The sequence below is a fragment of the Bos javanicus genome, chromosome 14 (genome assembly GCF_032452875.1).
Source record: "Bos javanicus breed banteng chromosome 14, ARS-OSU_banteng_1.0, whole genome shotgun sequence".
NCBI classification, from domain to species: domain Eukaryota; kingdom Metazoa; phylum Chordata; class Mammalia; order Artiodactyla; family Bovidae; genus Bos; species Bos javanicus.
Genome location: NC_083881.1, coordinates 10,286,128 through 10,304,710, shown reverse-complemented (window position 1 = coordinate 10,304,710; position 18,583 = coordinate 10,286,128). Strand labels below are relative to the sequence as shown.

Genomic DNA, 18,583 nt, shown 5'->3' with positions numbered 1-18,583 from the left:
TGTTCTCTTCTGTTACAGACAACTGACTTCTTAGAGACATGACCTCCGGGAAAGCCAGCTGATGACTGAAGTAACAATAACAAAAGATGGGAGTCACAGACCTAGAAACTCCTTTCACGTCTCCAAGCCTCTCTCCCCCGCTGGAACCTACTGTTTCATGTGGACACCGACTGTTTATCTTCATTCAGTTTGTTCTTTCTTATCCACTGACAACATACTTTTCTCTACAAGATGACAAAGTCTCTGACCAAGTAAGTAAAGTAAGTAAGTGTTAGTTGCTCAGTTGTGCCCGAGTCTTTGCAACCCCATGGACTGCAGCCCACCGGGCTCCCCTGTCCATGAGATTTTACAGGCAAGGATACTAGAGTGGGTAGCCTTTCCTTTCTCCAGGGAATCTTCTGAACCCAGGGATCAAACCCAGTTCTCCTGCACTGCAGGCAGATTCTTCAGCAGCTGAGCCACAAGGGAAGCCCATTTGCTGACACAGGTTACCTGGTCTGCCCTGAGCCACAAGCAAAGCAGGTTGTGGCAGGCTGTGCCCAGGTGTCCACTTAGCCTTGTACCCCACATCCCCTCTAACTCTCACCCCATGTGTGTCACCAATTGGTAGTGGTGGTGGTGTTCAGTCACTAATTCATGTCTAACTCTTTGTGACCCCATGGATTGTGTAGCCCACCAGGCTCCTCTGCCCATGGGATTTCCCAGGCAAGAATACTGGAGGGGGCTGCCATTTCCCTTTCCAGGGGATCTTCCCAACCCAGGGGTTGAACCCGAATCTCCTGCATTGCAGACAGATTCTTTACCACTGAGCCACCTGGGAAGCCTGTCACCAATATTGATTTTCAAATGTGTACAAGTACGCTTCAGATGGAAAGATCCTCGTTTAACTGAATTACAGCCTGACCAACCACACAAAGAGATTTTATATGTCGCTTGTGGCAATATTACCTATAACGTTACTAAGTTTTTCAATGTATAATAAAACCTACTGCAATTAATGGGCTTCCCAGGTGGCGCTAGTGGTAAAGAACCCGACTGCCAATGCAGGAGACATAAGAGACATGGGTTCTATTCCTGGATCAGGAGGATCCCTGGAGGAGGGCATGGCAACCCACTGCAGTATCCCTGCCTGGAGAATTCCCTGGACAGAGGAGCCTGGTGGGCTACAGTGCATAGGGTTGCAAAGAGTTGGACATGACTGAAGCAACTTAGCATTGCAATTAATGTTTTTTCTTCTTTTTTCTCGGGAAGCAGTAACAGGCTTGGACTGACAGAAGAACTGAATTTCTTTGACTTACTTGGTTTTTCATTTGTAGAAAGTCTTTCATAAACTTAGCACCTAACAAATAGCAGAAAAACTTGGGTCTTCTGCATTGCAGGTGGATCCTTTACCATCTGAGCCATCAGGGAAGTCCAAGACTATATCTATAAATATATAGAATTGGTGCTGCCCGTGTTGGTAAGTACTTACCTTGACCGGAATTGTATATTGCTTTTACAGACTTCTTAACTTTCTGTAAGGCTGTTCTATCTTGGTCTAGAGCCTAAAAGAGAAAAACGGGGAGAGAAAATGTTGGAAAACTTGGTAAGTTTAAAAAAGAAAAGAAGAAGAAAAACTCATTCATAACCGCATTTGTTGTGCTAAGCACTGCAGCAACAGCAAACCTGCACATTTATCTAATGGCAAACGTTTCAGAGCCATGATTTGCCCAGGATTCGAGCAGTTTTGAGATAAGGGCAGTTATTCCATCAGCCTCAACACTGGGTGAGGTGGATAACTTGGTAGTCAGTTGCTAACTGTGCTAAGTTATGCACAGGAAAGAAAACAGAAGACACCAATAAATCTTGAGATTTGATTCCTTCACTTGGAAAGCTTATAACTTGGGAAGTCAGAGAGGCAAACACGTGACATGTTCCCAGAGGATAAAGCACGTCGTCAAATGGTAACTTCAGCCAGAAAGAAAACATTTAAGGGGGTGTAATAAATAAGAGTGGCCCCGAAGCGCTTCTCAAACTTTTAACTTGAGGATTATTTTCAGTGTTAAAAATTTTTTTGATGACATAATGCTGTTATTTCAAAAATTCCACTTATTAAAAATCACAACATGGAAAATGTTACCATGATGCTGGTAATGCTTACACATGATTTCTTAGGTGATGAATCAACACATCTCCAGCCATCTACCTGTATTACGGAGGGGGTTGGGGGTGGGGTATGCTGGGGGACCGTCACTCCTGATTCTTAACCCAAGTGCTGGATACACAATTGTGTTTCACTTGAAAACTCATCACACTGTGCACGTAGGATGTGCACACTTTCCTATGTGCATATACACTTCAAAAGCAAGTCAGTATAAGATAACACTCACAGCATGCTGACTTAAAGTTATTAGAACAACTTCAAGCCCCTCTCTGCTCTCCCAAGGGTCTAGGATCCATTCACAGGCTAGGAACCCCTGGATGGTTATGTGAAGATGTGAAGGGCAGGAGCAACAGCAGCCATCATCATAAACACATTTGTATAAAGTTTAAGAACATTACATGTGCACTCATGCCTATTACATCAGCTAAGCCTTAAGACACCAGATGAGTGAACTGAGGCCCACAGAGGATAGGACCTTCCTCACTGCAGGAAGGCGCCAGGTGATGGCAGCGGGCACCTACTATTCCGCTTCTGCAAGACGGGTTTTCCTGCCGCTCTGAACGTGGGGTTCAAGGGGCCCTGCTGCCTTCCTCCGGCTCCTGCTCTCTGGGTGAACATGGTGAATGCCGGCCTCAGTCCCGCCTAGGATTTCTGGGCTTGGGAACAGGGATCGTAACATTCAGCCCCTTTCTGATGATGCATGCCTGGGGGATGCCACGGCTTTTGTGGTGGTAGAATCTGGCCAGACAGGATGATGCTAACAGAGACAAGCACCAGAAACAAGAGGTGGAGGAGGCAGTCCTTGCATGCAGCTGTCCTCAAGGGTGTGCGCCGCTAACCTTCCTGAGGACTGAGGACAGGAGACAGTAAACTCCCTTCAGTCCTCAGCCAGCTGAAGCTGAGACTGTCACTTGCAGCCACGCGTCCTAAACAACACAAGACCTGAAGTTCACCGAGCACTTCCTACACCTGCTGTAAGCCTGGTGGAGAAGACACACCCAGCACGTAAGACTCTCTGAGTCCATCTTCAACAACAAAAAACCAGCATCTGTATTTTTCAGGTAAGGAAATGCGATAGGCCATCACTAAACATTTGTAAGAAGGGAGGAAAATATTAACTTGCCCAAAGTCACAGAGTCAGAAAGTGCTAAAGGTCACATTTCACACGAATGGCTCTTGAACCCCAAATCTAATGGGATACTGGGATAAAAATCAGGCTGCAGGTCAAAGGCTATTTCTGCCACACCCATCACTTACTTCCCACCTCCACAACTTTGTCACAACCACATCCCACCTGTACTCCCTTTTTTTGTATTCTTTTTAAATCAATGTTTTTCTTTAGGTCCATTCCCCCTCCCCTTTTTTCCCCATTCACATCTTTAAAAAAAAAATGGACATTGTAAAGAGCTAGATCACTCACCATTAACAGAAGATACCCTAAAAATGATGTAGTACCTCTAACTACACAAAATGCTCACCTATTTACTACCTCGAATCATCTCATCTAACACCAGGGACACCACACATCACACTTAGGAAACCGTGTTTTATGACTTAGTTGCAGAGAAGAGACGAAGCCTGAGTTATTTCAAAGATCTGAGATTTGTACTTTAAAAAGGGAAGATAACTAACATTTTAATAAATGTGTAGTCACACAGGGGGCTGAGGTTTACACAGATTATTCCTCTCAATTCTTACAAGAACGCTCTGAGGTAAGTGCTAGTACTGGATTCATTTTATAGATGAGTAAATAGAGGCTTAGAAAGTGGAACTTGCCCAGGTGGCAGAGTAGGGATTTGAATCCAGGTCTTCACGGTAAAACACCACCCCCTAATCACTAACCAGTTCTGTGTTCCAGTGATATCCTTGAGGAACTGAAACTGAAAGCAGTCTCATCTTGAGCAGGGAATGTCCACCAGTTTGCAGAGGCAAATCTGAGTTAAGATAGTTAGGTTGCTGGTAAGAGTGGGAAGGGAAGACATTAATGAAAATAAGTGCAAGTAAGAACTCATTTTAAGAGATGGGATCCAAAGGGTTTATCCTTTGATGAACTGCTTTTGTGGTGAGGATATTTTAAAAAATAATTCTAATAACAGCCATCATTTATTTTTTTAATATATATATTGAGCATGCGTGCTAGGCTGCTTCAGTCGTGTCTGACTCTTTGCAACCCTCAGGACTGTAGCCCACCAGGTTCCTCCAACCATGGGATTTTTCAGGCAAGAATATTGGACTGGAATGCCAAGCTGTCCTCCAGGGGATCTTCCTAACCCAAGGATAGAACCTGAGTCTCCTTTGGCTCCTGCATTGCAGGCAGATTCTTTACTGCTGAGCCACCAGGGAAGTCCTTATATCCATTATTACTGCCATCTTTTTTCCCTGATGAAAACTCCTGCTTTATTTTGGAGAAGTCAAACAGCTTGCCAGGTGTCACATATCAGGTAAGAGAAAACACAGCTTATGCTTTTTCAAACAAGCCACCTAAAAATCCACTGTGGATGGCATGCTCATGTTTCTCCTGATTTTCTAATAACTTTAGAGAAAGAACAAAAGATCTCCTTCTGGAAGAAAATACACTATTGGCTTAGCTCTGGGGAGTGATAACCACTGAAGAATGATTCTACTCATGGAGAAATTAATGAGTGGACTTTAATGTCCACACACAGAGTTAATGACTCCCAATAAGCAAAGGGCTGGGGAAGACTTCAGCCGTAACATTTTATGAGGCCAGTTATCTGCTTCCTTTCTGCAGGAGGGAAAGTCTCAGAAATTTATGTTGGATTCTTACCAACTTGTCTATAAACTAATAGGATGTAAAGTTCACATACTTACTTTTAAAGGTTATTAATGATATCCACAGCCACCATTGCATCTAGGTGACACTTCTCTTTTTACACTCTCCTATTTGGCCACCAGCAAAAGGCAGCCAAGTAAAATGCACTTTTAAGAGCTCCGTGTTGAAGACAGCCGGGAACGCTGTCCTTCAATCAAACAAGGCTCCCTCCAGAAATAACACATGTCTAAATGTGCTAGAGAGTACCATCCCCTCGGCCACCAGATGAGCAACACTCAGCAGTGACATCTTTTAAAATGTCCTGTGTGTAAAACTAAATAAAGCGGAGAGAAAAGTGGCAGATGAATGGGGCTTCACAACTGTCCTCTCTCTCAACCCATTAAAAGTATGTTAAAATACGTGCCTGCGTTCCAAGTATGTATCTGAAGGTGAACAACTAGAAAAAGTGTATGTGTTTGTGAGAGAAGGAGAGAGGGAGCGGGGAGAAGGATGAATGAACCAAGGCAGGAATCCAGGAGAACAGGCTGATCTCTAATAATGCAATAACACCTTCCCCATTTAAGAATTCCGCAAGACAGCAACTCCGCCTTCTCTGCATTACTAAAGAGCAGGGGCATTAACCTCAAAAAGTACTCTCATCTTTATATGGAGACATCTTATTTCATGCACAGTCCTAACAAATGTGGGCATCTGAACACACAGAGAAGGTAAAGGCTGTTGCAAACTAGCGAGAAGCTGCTGGAGAAACCATACCACAGAAGCTAGCAACCTGAGGGTTCAGAAGGAGTCTACAAACTGGATATGAGAATGAAAAAGAATTCTTTAAGAATCAAGGGGTTATTTGGGGTAGAACATGGAGCCTTTCGTACCCCTCTGGGCCAAGCCGCATCCCTGGGTCACAACAGTGCAAACAACAGATGCTCTTGAAGATGCACAGGAATCCAGCCATGCCTGTTCCCCTCCATTTAGGGCATTTGTACCAGCTGATCTGTCTGTCTGGAATGTTCCTCCCTGAGCTCTTCAGGTGAGGGTTCTGTTTACCTAGGCCTCAGGTTAACAGCCCCTCCTGCAACCTCCCTAGTGGTCCAGTGGCTAAGACTGCATGCTCTCTATGCAGGGGACTGGGTTCCATCCCTGGTCAGGGAACTAGATGTCACATGCCCCAACTAAGACCTGGCACAGCCAAATTTAAAAAAAAAAAAAAAAAAAAAGCTCCTCCTCCGGGAGACCTTCTATGATCCACCTAAAGCAGCGTATCTGCTCTCCGCCACCATTCACTCTCACACACTTCACACTGGATACTCAACAGTGCTACACACCCCTGAAATGATACTGGTCGTGACCTGTATGGAACTTTTCTCCCTCCACCGGGAGAAGGAAAGCCCTATGGACGTGGGCCCTATGGAACCTCTTCACGGCTGAATTCCCAGATCTGGCGTCCAGCTGAGCAGAAGCTCAAAAACCCTTATGAAACGAAGTTACAAATATGAATCAATGAACCCCTCATTATTCTCAGCTCCCCAAATAGCAACATACGCAATGCAAGGCTTGCCTTGAAAATGGCTGAATAGAATTTTGAACTGAGAAAACACTGCCCTCTGCAATTCCTCCCGATGGTTTTGAACAGCTGACGTCTAAAAGTACATATGTGTTAAATGTGTGAGTGTATATATGTGTTTGTGTGTGTGTATATGTGTGTGTCACACGTACATGTATAAGGAGTATGACCACACCGTACCTCGAGTAGCGGTTTAAAACGACAGACAGAGCTTACACATTTTCAGTTAGTTTGTATCTCAAGATAGTTATTCTGGCAACTGTTAAAAACATTTTATTGGAATACAGTACACCTACGTTAAATGAGCAATGCCAATACGACTGCTAATACTCATTAAGATTTTTCTCTTTCAGAATTACTTTTTAAGTCCAGGGCACCTTCTTTTCAATATACTCAAGTGGGAAAAAATGTGTCTTATTTTAGGTAGATGTGATTTTTGAAAATAAAGCACAAGTCTTTGGTGCTAAGTCTTATGCGTATACTTACAGAGAAAGCAAACAGTGGGTAACAACTGCATAGAATTCTTACAGACATGCCTGGGAAGATATCAATCACACCTCCCACCCTCTAGGGATGCTGAACGTTAAATAGATTAAAGTACCTGGATGTGGCTGGCACAAAGCCTTGCACGGAGCAGGTGCTCAAAAGCTGCTAGCATCATTACCCTCACCTCTGGAGGTGCTTCCAAGAGAGAAATTTCTGAAACACTTGGAGCGGCGACAGCACAGCGGTTCTGAAACAAGCACTCCCACTAGCAAAGTGGTTTCTTCAATGAAAAGAATTTTTACTCAGTTGGGGGAAAAAAAGGAGTGCTTCCGTTTTATTATTTTAATAGTCCTATTCAGGGAGGTAATTTCAGAAATGCATTTCAACAGATGCATTTGTCCCATGATCACCACAAGGTAAAAGCTCTTCTTCTGTGCACCTGGCTTAAGAGGGAAATCAAAGGGAGACGATGCTGGCCCGATTTTGGTTCAAAGCCCAGATGCTTCATCCTTCACCTTGCTGAGCAACCCCACTGCCTTTCTGGGAGGAGGGAGATGCCTAATTAATTCTCATCAACTTTCTGAGAATGAAATGGTGATGGAGGCTCGCGTGCGGCCTCCTAGCCAAGTCGATACATTCGTTATCCATCACAAGACCCCACAGCCTAGAATGCACATGTGTAGCTGTAGTGTGGACCAGGCGTGGGCCCAGAAAGTGAGCTAGCGTGACGATGAAGGGAGAGGACCATGCCATTTCCCCATCAAAGGGCTGGGGCATCTGAGCACAAAGAGGAGGCAAGGGCTGTGGCAAATGAGAGACAGCCTGCTGCAGAGACCACACCGACAGAAGCCGGGAACCCGAGGGTTCGGAAAGATTATTCAAACTGCACATGAGAACGGGAAAAAAAAAAAAAAAAATTTCTTTAAGAAGCAAGAGGCCACTTGGAGTAGGACACAGAAACTTTTGTACCCCTCTGGGCCGAGGGGCATCCCTGGGTCACAGTGGAATGCCAACAAAAGATGCTCTCAGAGATGCACAGGAATCCAGCCATGCCCATTCCACCACTCAGGGCATTTGTACCTGCTGATCTGTCTGCCTGGACCTCTCCTCCCTAAGCTCTTCAGGTGAGGGTTCATCTAGGCCTCTGGTTGACAGTCTCAGGTTAATGCAACTGAGTCTCTGTTCTGAGGATCAATCCTGGGTTTTTATGTCACTGGCTCACTTGTTCATCCATTAGCTGTGGCTGGCTCAGAGTGGTCCCTCCTCTGGGCCAGGCACTGCCTCTGCCTCTGCTTCCCCCGCTGCACGTCCCCCCTCTTCTACCTGGTACAGCAGAACAACAATAAAAGCCTTCACTAGGACAGGTGGGACGCTTGGGACTGTGTTAGACAAGACATGAAGGAAGTTATTCATAAAGTAGGAATCCTCCCTATCCTGGGATGTTGGCTACACTTTCCAAATTATACTATCCTTTACCTTGAATTTTAGGGGTTTAGTACCTCTGTCTCTTCCTCTACTTGTCAACTGAAAGTGCTCCAATAATACTACTTGTATTTGTTTCTTTCTTTGCACAGAAGGCGATGAGTAAGAACTCGCTCCGTTGAATGAAAGGAAAATACACACGGAAGGAAGAAAGGATGAATCTACTGGTCCAATACTTCGGCCGCCTGATGCGAAGAACTGACTCACTGGAAATGACCCTGATGCAGGGCAAGATTGATGGCAGGAGGAGAAGGGGATGAGAGAGGATGAGACGGATGGATGGCATCACTGACTCAAAAGACATGAGTTTGAGCAAGCTCCGGGAGTTGGTGATGGACAGGGAGGCCTGGCATGCTGCAGTCCATGGGGTCACAAAGAGTCAGACACAACCGAGTGACTGAACTGAACTGAACCAAGAGTAAAACCGAAGTCCTCATCACTGTCAGCCAGGCCCTGTGAGGTCCAGGGCTGGTGGCCTCTGACTGTTCCCACACTCTCCACTTGTGTCTAAGTCACATCCGCAGTCTTTCGGAACCCGTAAGCTTGAATCCACCCAAGAGCTTCTGCAACTGCTAACATCTCTGCTGAGATCCTTTTCTCCAAACTCTTCCCCGGATGTAAAGGGGTGTGGCCTGTTCGCTCTCTCCTTTTTTCTTGTGCATTCACCTCAAATGCTGGAAGCACAGCCCCTACTAACCTGAGGAGTGGAAGTTATGGGGGCGCTGAGAGGCACCCTGTGGTTCAGCTACACATCAGCGCAGAAGGCCAAGAGCAGCTCACATGAAAGGAAAAGGGAGAGATGTTATCATTTCTTAGTTTCAAGATTAACATGAGTTGAATGAGGCTGCTACACAAGGGGAAACGATCAACCTAAAATAAAACGTGATTTGCATAATACATCTCAAAAAGGGAAAGCTGACAGGTCATCCCCAAAGGTTTTAAGCTCTTTGCTCTATTTTAGACTATAAAAGTGTCTTTAAGATTCAGATTCTCCTTTGTTTATACAGATTTCAATCAGAAACTTCTGTCCTCTACTCTACCTGTAGCTGAATGGCTGCACCAAAGGGAATCAGACTCACAGGCAGCAGAGAATTGCGGGTGCTGAGGACTAAGGGTTTGGACCCCACTTCACAGCTCAGATATGCAGCAAAGATCAATGTACCACCTTAAAAGCAAGTTGTTGTTCAGTCACTAAGTCGTGTCCAACTCTTTGCGACCCCATGGACTGCAGCCTGCCAGGCTCCTCTGACCTCCTCTATCTCCTGGAGTTTGCTGTAACTCATGTCTGTTGAGTTGGTGATGCCATATACCTTCAGCAATACCTCCTGATGGATTCTAAGGATTTATGCCATGCAGGAAAACAGCAGCAACCTATCAACTTTCCAGGCCAAAGAAAAGACACTGCATAAAACTGTGGCTCACCAAAGTCCCCTTTCCTGTGTACACATCTTGAGGAAGGAGACTATGCAAGGTCCAGAGCGGGGGCTCAATAAATATGAGTCAGCTGAATCTGCCTCTATCCTGAAAGCATCTAAAAGTAAAGGCATACAGAACAGCACTGGAACTCACAGAATGCTACTTTTCTCAAGCGCTGTTTATTTTAAAAAGCTAAGTGTTTCATACAACCTTGCACTGTCCTAGTCAAGATTCTCTTTGCTGAACCACTAAACCGACTCTTGCACTGCTGTGGGGACCAGCGGAGTGAACGACCCCTTTAAGACCCTTAAAGCCATATAATAAGACCCTACCTGACTCGAAGCACTAAGCCCAGTCTTGCTTTGCCCCGTGAGGCTGGGTCTCTACACCTAATGGCTCAATTCCCACTGGTCCCACACCATGCGGCACTGTTACCACGGGGCCCCCAGTTCCACAGGGTCACCAACATTCCAGCATTCAAGCCCTTGTTGGTGAGTGCAGTCTTTGCCTCTGGTGCGTTATCTGGGCCCTGGAAGAAACAGGGCCTGGCTGCAGAGCCATCGAGAAACGGATGCTGTGGTGAAGAGCTTGGAGGGCCCAGCCCTTGATGACTTCTGCTGGCTCCGTTGGGACCTGCTCAAGCAAGTTGTCCTGAAGTGCCCCTGCCCTCCTCCCACGCTGCCACCACAGGGAGTGTTTCCTTCTTGCCTCCTTGGCCTCTAACAGTCCTTAGAGACCTTTTTTTTTTTTTTTTTTTACAAAATTACTTATTTATTTCTGGCTGTGTGGTGTCTTTGTTGCTGTGCATGGGCTTTCTCTAGTTCCAGTGAGCGGAGGCCGTTCTCCAGGGCGGTGCGTGGGCTTCTCGCTGCGGTGGCGCCTCTTGCTGGGGAGCATGGGCTCTAGGGTGCTCGGGCTTCAGTAGTTGAGGCAAGCAGGCTCCAGACCACACACTCAGTAGTTGTGGTGCACGGGCTTAGTTGCTGCTCGGTGTGTGGGATCTTCCCAGACCAAGGATCAAACCTGTGATCCCTGAGTAGGCAGGTGGATTCTTAACCACTGAGTCACCAGGGAAGTCTTCCTTAGAGGCTTAGATCGGCCCAGTCTCACCTTCCTTCTCCCAACACTGAGGATGAGGTTGATAAAAAAAATAGGAACGTGTTCTTATTTAATCCTCACAGTAACGGATCAGGACGTCTCTGTCGCCCACATTTTACCGAGGAGACTAAAGCGCAGGATCAAGTCAGAGACGCAGTCAAGGTTTGAGCCCGGGTTTTCCCGACCTGCAAGCCCATATTCGTGAGCTTCGTGTTCTCCAAGCTGCCAGCCTGACAAACTGGGTCCAGAGGAAACTTTAAAAGACAAGATCAGCCAAGGATTCGGTAAGCAGCCCACAAGACAAACAACTTTCGAAACCTTCTCCTTCCCACGTGAGGGACGCTCTTGGGAGAAGCCAAAGAGGAATTGAGATCAACGTTTAGCTTGACAACCTGAAGTCTCTCTTTACAGGGGGGAGGGGACAAAAGCAAAGCGGGAGGAGGTCAGCCTGCAGCTCGATCGTCACCTGGCTGTCCCCACACCCACCCGCCACTTCACGTGGGCCCACCTGCTAACCAAGCACTGTGCTGGGTGTGGTGGTGATGAGTCAGCCACAGAGACGGTTTCCTCGTGGCTTCAGGGGCACCTGGGGGACTGCAGTGCAGCCTTCGTGGACTTCACTGAGAGCCATGCTGGATACTGGGCATGACTTGCACTAAAACTGAACACTGACATGTGTGCCCCCAAGGAGGAAAACAGGTTAAAGAGCAATAACTAATCACAACAGCACATGGAGATGCACAGGCTTGTGAAAGCTTCCAGGTTCACCTTAAAATATCCGAGACTGAAAAACATTACTAAGAGTGACTGGCAGAAAAACCCTCGAAAAGAATTGGTGTGCTTATCCTTGGGGTCAGTGAAGGAATCAGGAGCTTAAGAAGAGGGAGTTTCTCCACCTGGTACTTCTAATCTGCCTCTGGTCTGCGGAGAGGTCACTTTAGTCCCTGCTGAACAGTGTGAGAGGGACAGAGAGGACTATCCAGAGATCAGGCGCGGCAATCCACAAACACCTACCCCTCTCAACAGCCAACATCCACACTCGACGTGGGAACACCAGGCAAAGACCAGACAGTGCTCTTCTTCAAAGAGGGAGAGAAAGGGAACAGCAAGGTGCAAACCAACGTTCCTCAGAGGAGAGATGCTGGGGTCTAGAAGCGCCAAGGAGGCCAGGTGGCCGGACCACGTGGACACGTGGAGGATAAAGAGATGGACGGGGGCCAGATCACGCGGGGAGGAGAGGCCATGGAAAGAGTTCAGTTTTATTCTGACGGCAAAGGTAAGTCAAGAGTGGGGCTGCTGGGGTTTTACAAGAAAGAAGGTGGCAATTACTCCTGAACTTTGGAAAAATGACTCTGGATGATGTGCTGGGAATGGGAGGGACCGGAGCAAGACTGGAAAGGAAAGAGCCGATCAGCTGGGTCTCACACAGACAGAACTTTTAAGTATTTCTCGTGTGGCTGGATCCACTTCCTCCTCTAGGATCACACTTCATATTTAAAGCTTCCTCCAGAAGTAGCCTTCCCCCACTGACACCCACTTAGGAACTTGCATTTAAGGCTTCCTCTTTTCCTCCGCCCCACTCCACACCCACTCACGACCTCGGTGGAGGGCATCGAGATGCCCAGTTGGACTCAGGAGACCACAAAACCCGGCCAGGCCCACCTCTGCAGCAGTCCTTAAACCCCATCCCCTTGGCGCCAGCCTGACTTCAGGACTGCATCATGTCCGGGGCAGAGGGAGGAGTTATTATAAACTGAATCCGATCATGGCATTCTTGCTTTAAAACTTAGAATAATGAGCATGCTGAGTCTTTCAATGACTTTGAAATCCCTCTTTGCCTTACTCCAAGGGCTTCCGCAGGCTCCCTTCTGCAGCACGATGACCTGCTCTCTCCGATCTCTCACCTGACGTTCCTGGCAGTCCAGGTCCATGGTGCTCAGTCATACGTAGCACTTGTCTGGCCTCTGTTTGACTCTGGAGATGCCAACTCCACTAGCTACAGCTCTTGTCCTCAATAATACTTTTGCCTTTTCTTCTCCATCTTAACATGCTACAAACACAGGCTCAACCTTTATGCTTGAGTTTTATCATCTCTTCTTTGAAACCTGTCCCTTCCTGCTGAGAACGAATCTCTCTGCAGTGCTGTGAGAACACTTATCATAAGGACTTCTTCCTTACATTTCCATCTCCAACAAATGGAGCTATGAATCTTTCAAGACGCTACACACATACTCACTGCCTTTCCCCACTGCAGAGGCAGCTTCCTGCCCTAGGAATGCACGGGACCTGGAGACCAAGGTGTTCACAGTGCACAGATGGGACCCCACCCAGATCCAGCTAGGGTTACCTGGCAGCTCACTCTGACCCCACTCTCAGACCTCTCGGGCTCCCTGCTTCCTGACCTGTAAACCTGGAAGGCTCTAATTTTCTGAAAACAAACCATTTTCAAGTCCTAGGGACCATACTGCTTCAACTCTCTTAGCATATTAGGTTTTGTTTTAAAGGAAAAATACCTTAATTTTTTTTAACACCTTAACTTTTTAAAAGGGAGCGACCCTAGGAAGGACCTTACATTTAAGGCCTCTATGCGATTAAAAAGACCAACCGTGGCTTTGGTCTCAGATTCTAATTCCAGTCATTTCTGTGTCACTTTTTTATATTCTCTGTCCTCCAAGAAATGTTTAGAAAAGTTCATTTTGAATTCTGTATTCAAAGACTCTATCGATCATATAAAATAAACATACTTAGTGCCTATTTAAAAAATAATTTACTTATTTATTGGCTGTGCTGGGTCTTTGTTGCTGTGGGGACTTCTCTCTCGTTGGGGTGAACAGGCTTCTCCTTGCGGTGGCTTCTCTTATGACTTTTTAAAGATGAAGGAACTGATTCAGAGCAAGTGTCCAGGGCCAAAAGTCTGGGAAATGGCAAAACCAGGCTTTTCACCCTGGAAAGTCTAACCCCCAATGTCTGTGTTCTTTCTGCCACATCAGACTGCCTCTCCAGTTAAAAGACATGTTTTATGCTGCTTCTTATCATGCTCGGGTATATCGCACACTAACCTTTCTATAGGTGGCTCAGGGGCCCAGCTTCTGAGAAAAGAAGTTCTAAGGGGAGACAAGCTCTAAGCCACTGGTGACGTTCCCAGCTTAGCTGAGTTTAGAACTCTTGTGTCCTCTCCCAAAGAAACCTCAGAGCTGCTGACCGTAGATCCGGCCATTGCTAAAGAATGGTTTTTACAAAGAAAGACTGGCCTGATTTGACAGTGGAGATCAAGAAACCCCAACTCCACGTCTGCACAAAGATGACACTGCAAATGAAGGACCACTTCTTGTGAACAAACAATGACATGGATTCGAGTGGCATTTCCCAGACTGAGGTCCGTAGAAAACTATTTCTGAGATGCTGGTAAGTATCCTGGGGGAAAAAAAGAGGCCGCAAATCTGGAAAACACTGTGTGCTAATTACCATGTGCTAATTAACTATACCTTTCTTTTGGATACCCAAGGCACACAAGAATATCAAAAGCTGGGATATTTTTTTGTGTGGGTCTTATTAGTAAACCCATTTTATTATAAAAATTCACTTCAAAATTTGAAATTATTAACAATGATAATTATACAACACCACAAAACTGTGTGGAGAAAAGCATCCTGGGATAGAGTAGAGCTCTAATGATTAAGTCCAGTAGAACACTGTCCTTATTAGAAACGTAGCACACAACGCAGTGCTTTGAGCCACGCAGCAGTCTACTCACCAACACGCCACAGGTGTAGCTGATGGCCACACTGGACTGAAACTGAGTTGAAGACACACCTTTCGGGACTTGCCAGGTCAACCCTGGAGTGGAAGACTGGGACACTTTAAGGAAAATGGTTAACTTTATAACCCAGCAACTCTCCATGAAAATAACTTAATTAAAATCAGAAATTTTTGTGCACACTTAACAGAGTATACTTATTGGGACGTCAATACAGAAAACTCCATATTAAACAACAACAAAAAAAACTAACAAAAGTTAAGCCTCAAAAAATACACTATGTATATGGAGTAAGAGGTCTAAAAACAGACTGATGCTATTAGGGAAAAGCCAAGGAAAAAAAAACCAAGATTAAAACCAGACTGAAACAGAAAACCATGATAAAAGAACTAAGAAGGAAAAACAATCTCAACAACAAGAAGAGGAAAAACCATTGACGTCCGCAGGACATAATTACTATATGGAATTCTTATTTTGCTGCTATTGTGATGCAGAAGTCTGAGGACAAAAGACATTAACATAAGAAACTAAAAACAGTAAACCTGTGCAAAGGACTTCAATCACACTGATAACTTAAATTCCAAGTAAAAGTGAAGGGTTTTTCTATCCTTATAAAGATGTTAAAAAAAAAAAAGAAACAATAATAGAAACAATGAAAGGATAGCCTTCAGAGAAACAGTCCCAGTTGATAACCAGGACAAAGTGTATTATTCCAAGTCACAAAACTGCTCTTACACTTGACATAGCAACTCCATTCCTAACAATTCCTATCAAAACGACCACCATCCCCTCAAGAACGAATGAAAAGAAGATAGTATAAAACTCATCACCAGGTTTAGAAACTAGAAATAACCTAAGTCTAACAACTGGGAAACGACAAAGTAAAATATGAAACAAAGAGAAGGGCTTATATGGTCACTGAAAAGTATGTCTGTGACAATTAGAAAGAATAAAGGATAAGGTCTACCATTTATTGATGTCTATTGTGTGAGATGTGTAATTCCATTATTTACAATGTAAAATTGCAGATATTATAAAGAAGTGAATTATCTAGAAATATAAAGTTTAGAAAGGTTCATAGAGAGGTTTAAAAGCTTTTGTTACCTTGGACTGCTATGATTAGGAGCTTTCTTTTAAAATAACTTTAGTTGTGCAGTATCATAAGGCTGATGCAGTACTTCAAATTCTCCTAAGCCTTTTAACAGTCTTATAATACATTCAGTGTCTGCTTTTCCGTCAGCAATTGCAAGAGACCCAACAAGATGCTAACTTTGATCGAAAACGAGGGAGAAATAGTACACACTCTCAGTAATTTCCTTGTTGCCTTGAAAACTGTACATTTAAAAAATTAGTAGAATATTGTGTTTCAAGAGCTCCTGTCTGGGGCCGAAAAGAAAACTGTAATCATAGCAATTACCTTGTGAACCTCTAATTTCTGTTGTAGTTCTAAAGTTCGGAGGAGCATACCCACCCACAAGCACCATGGCTCTTTCATCTTGAAGCAATTTCAGTTCCATTCTTAGGAAAATAATAATTATAGGTACAACAAGGTATTTAAAGACCAAAAAAAAAAAAAAAAAAGTCACGAAAACACCATTTTCCATGTTATAACATAATGAGAGTTCATTAAAAGAATTAAAACTTAGACTGCAAAGGAGTTTCCTGAGTCATGTCTTTTCAGGATCCTGAGAATTTATCAGGAACCTACCTCATAAAAGAACACGAGTTTTCACTGGTGAACAGATTAAGAACCTTTTAAATTCCTACCAGTTCTGAGGTTCTATAATGACCTACTAAACCATGGGCTTGGGTCTTGATCCAATGATTCAAGACACGCTGGTGCTGATTTAGTCATTTAGACTTTGTTGTTGTTCAGTCGCTCAGTCGTGTCTGACTCTTTGCAACCCCATGGACTGCAGCACCCCAGGATTCCCTGTCCTTCACTATCTCCCAGAGCTTGCTCAAACTCATGTCCATTGAGTCGGTGATGCCATCCAACCATTTCAGCCTCTGTTGTCCCCTTCTCCTCCTGCCTTCAATCTTCCCCAGCATCAGGGTCTTTTAGGCTTAATCACATAATTTTATTTAAAGTGGAGACTGCCGACTAAGTGCTGGGAAACATGGTGGTTAAGAGGACAGAATTTCAAGCCATATGGCCTGGAGTCAAATTCTAGCTCTATTACTTACTGACTATATGATCTAGGCCAGTTACTCAATCCAGGTGTGCCTCAGTTTCCCCACCAGTGATCCACCTTGCAGAGTTACGTGGATTGAGTAACCATGTAGATGAAGTGTTCAGAATGGTGCTTGGAGCAGAAGCAATATCAACAAATGTTAGCTAGAATTTGCAAGTGTGGATACTTGGGTTTATTTTTTCTAAGGTTCCTAAGAGTTATGCAGTTAGCAAGAGTAATTTTTACACTGCTGGTGGTACTACTACAGAAACTTCCCTGGTGGTGCAGTGGTAAAGAATCTTCCTGTCGATGCAGGAGATATGGTTACAATCCCTGATCCAGGAAGATCCCACATGCCAAGGATCGACTAAGCTCGTGTACCACACTACCGAGCCTGTGCTCTAGAGCCAGGGAGCTGCAACAAGAGAAACCACCGCATTGAGAAGCCCGTGTTCTGCAACTGCTTGCTGCCACTTGAGAAAAGCCCGAGCAGCAACGAAGATCCAGCACAGCCAAAAATAAATTTTATTAAAAAAAGGAAAAGGAGGAAAAGAAAAGAGAGAGGCTGATGTAAAACCTTCCACTCAGGCCATTTCTTTAGATCGGTGACCTCCCTACAACACACACACAAGTGTCCACTTTGGTATGGGGGGAAAAACAGAACTCTTGTACTATTTTATGGTAGATAATTATACAGTATTAGTACAAAAGAGTATGTATAGATGTATATACACATACATGCATATGGCATGCACGCATTAAAAGGTTTTACAAATGAGATGGACAGAAGTTTGGAACCCGCTGCTCTGTTAATGGACATGAAGATTTTACTTCTCTTAAGTAGGAACCGTGTGGCCCAGGGCTGTCTGCTGTCTGCACATGGAGAGAAGACAGCACTGTTCAATGCTTAAAAGGACGTTGCCAGAAATGCCAATGCGTTTCTCACAAGTAGGGTCAACCAATCTAATAGCTTAGAACTTGGAGGGGCAGCAATGGGTACTAGTTTGATTTCAAAATAAAAGAATACCCTTTTATCCAATTTCTTGTCACTTTTACTGTCTTGCATCTGATTTCTCCAGCTGCCCAAATATTATCACAATCTTTCCTAAGGGAATGAATGAAGGCTCAGGGACAGCCTAGACAGACTAGGGGAATTTTTCTAAACTCATCTGGGTAATAAAAGGAGTCTTAAAACTCAAGTCTCCCAAATCAGAATACACTGTTAAAAAATGATTCTGTTCACAAGTGTTCTGTATATTTACAAGTGCGTGAAAGTGGATGCTTCTTCCTGGTCTTCTGCTTCCTACCACAAGGCACTCAGGAAAAAGGTTTAGTGGCCAAAAAAAAAAAAAAATCAGAAAAATCTGCTTTTATTTTTAATGTAATACTGAGTAAATTGGAAATACAAATTCAAAACTTTAATTGTGCAACTGTAAAACACTATTTTCTTTTTTCTTGACTTGTGATCGTTATTCATGATTTATGATTTCTATGTAACTCATCGACATTCCATACAACCTGTATTCTGCTTTTTTCACTTAATACTATACTGCAAATACTGCTTTTTCCTGCACGAGCACAGCCATTACTACTTCGGCATTCCATCATTCTCACATACATCTACATATCGCATATCATCTACACAGTGCTCTTGTTGAAAGCCAACTTACTGGCT

At 44.5% G+C, this 18,583-nt stretch overlaps 1 protein-coding gene across 4 annotated transcripts in view; it reads right to left on the bottom strand.

The window, feature by feature from the left end:
• Nucleotides 1-18,583, bottom strand: part of ASAP1 (ArfGAP with SH3 domain, ankyrin repeat and PH domain 1) — a 339,237-nt gene that overhangs the window by 137,201 nt on the left and 183,453 nt on the right. For all 4 annotated transcript variants that reach the window (XM_061438581.1, XM_061438583.1, XM_061438584.1 and 1 more), the window contains one exon: nt 1,472-1,544. In XM_061438581.1, coding sequence (XP_061294565.1) covers nt 1,472-1,544 — 73 coding nt within the window. The remainder of the gene's footprint in view (nt 1-1,471; nt 1,545-18,583) is intronic.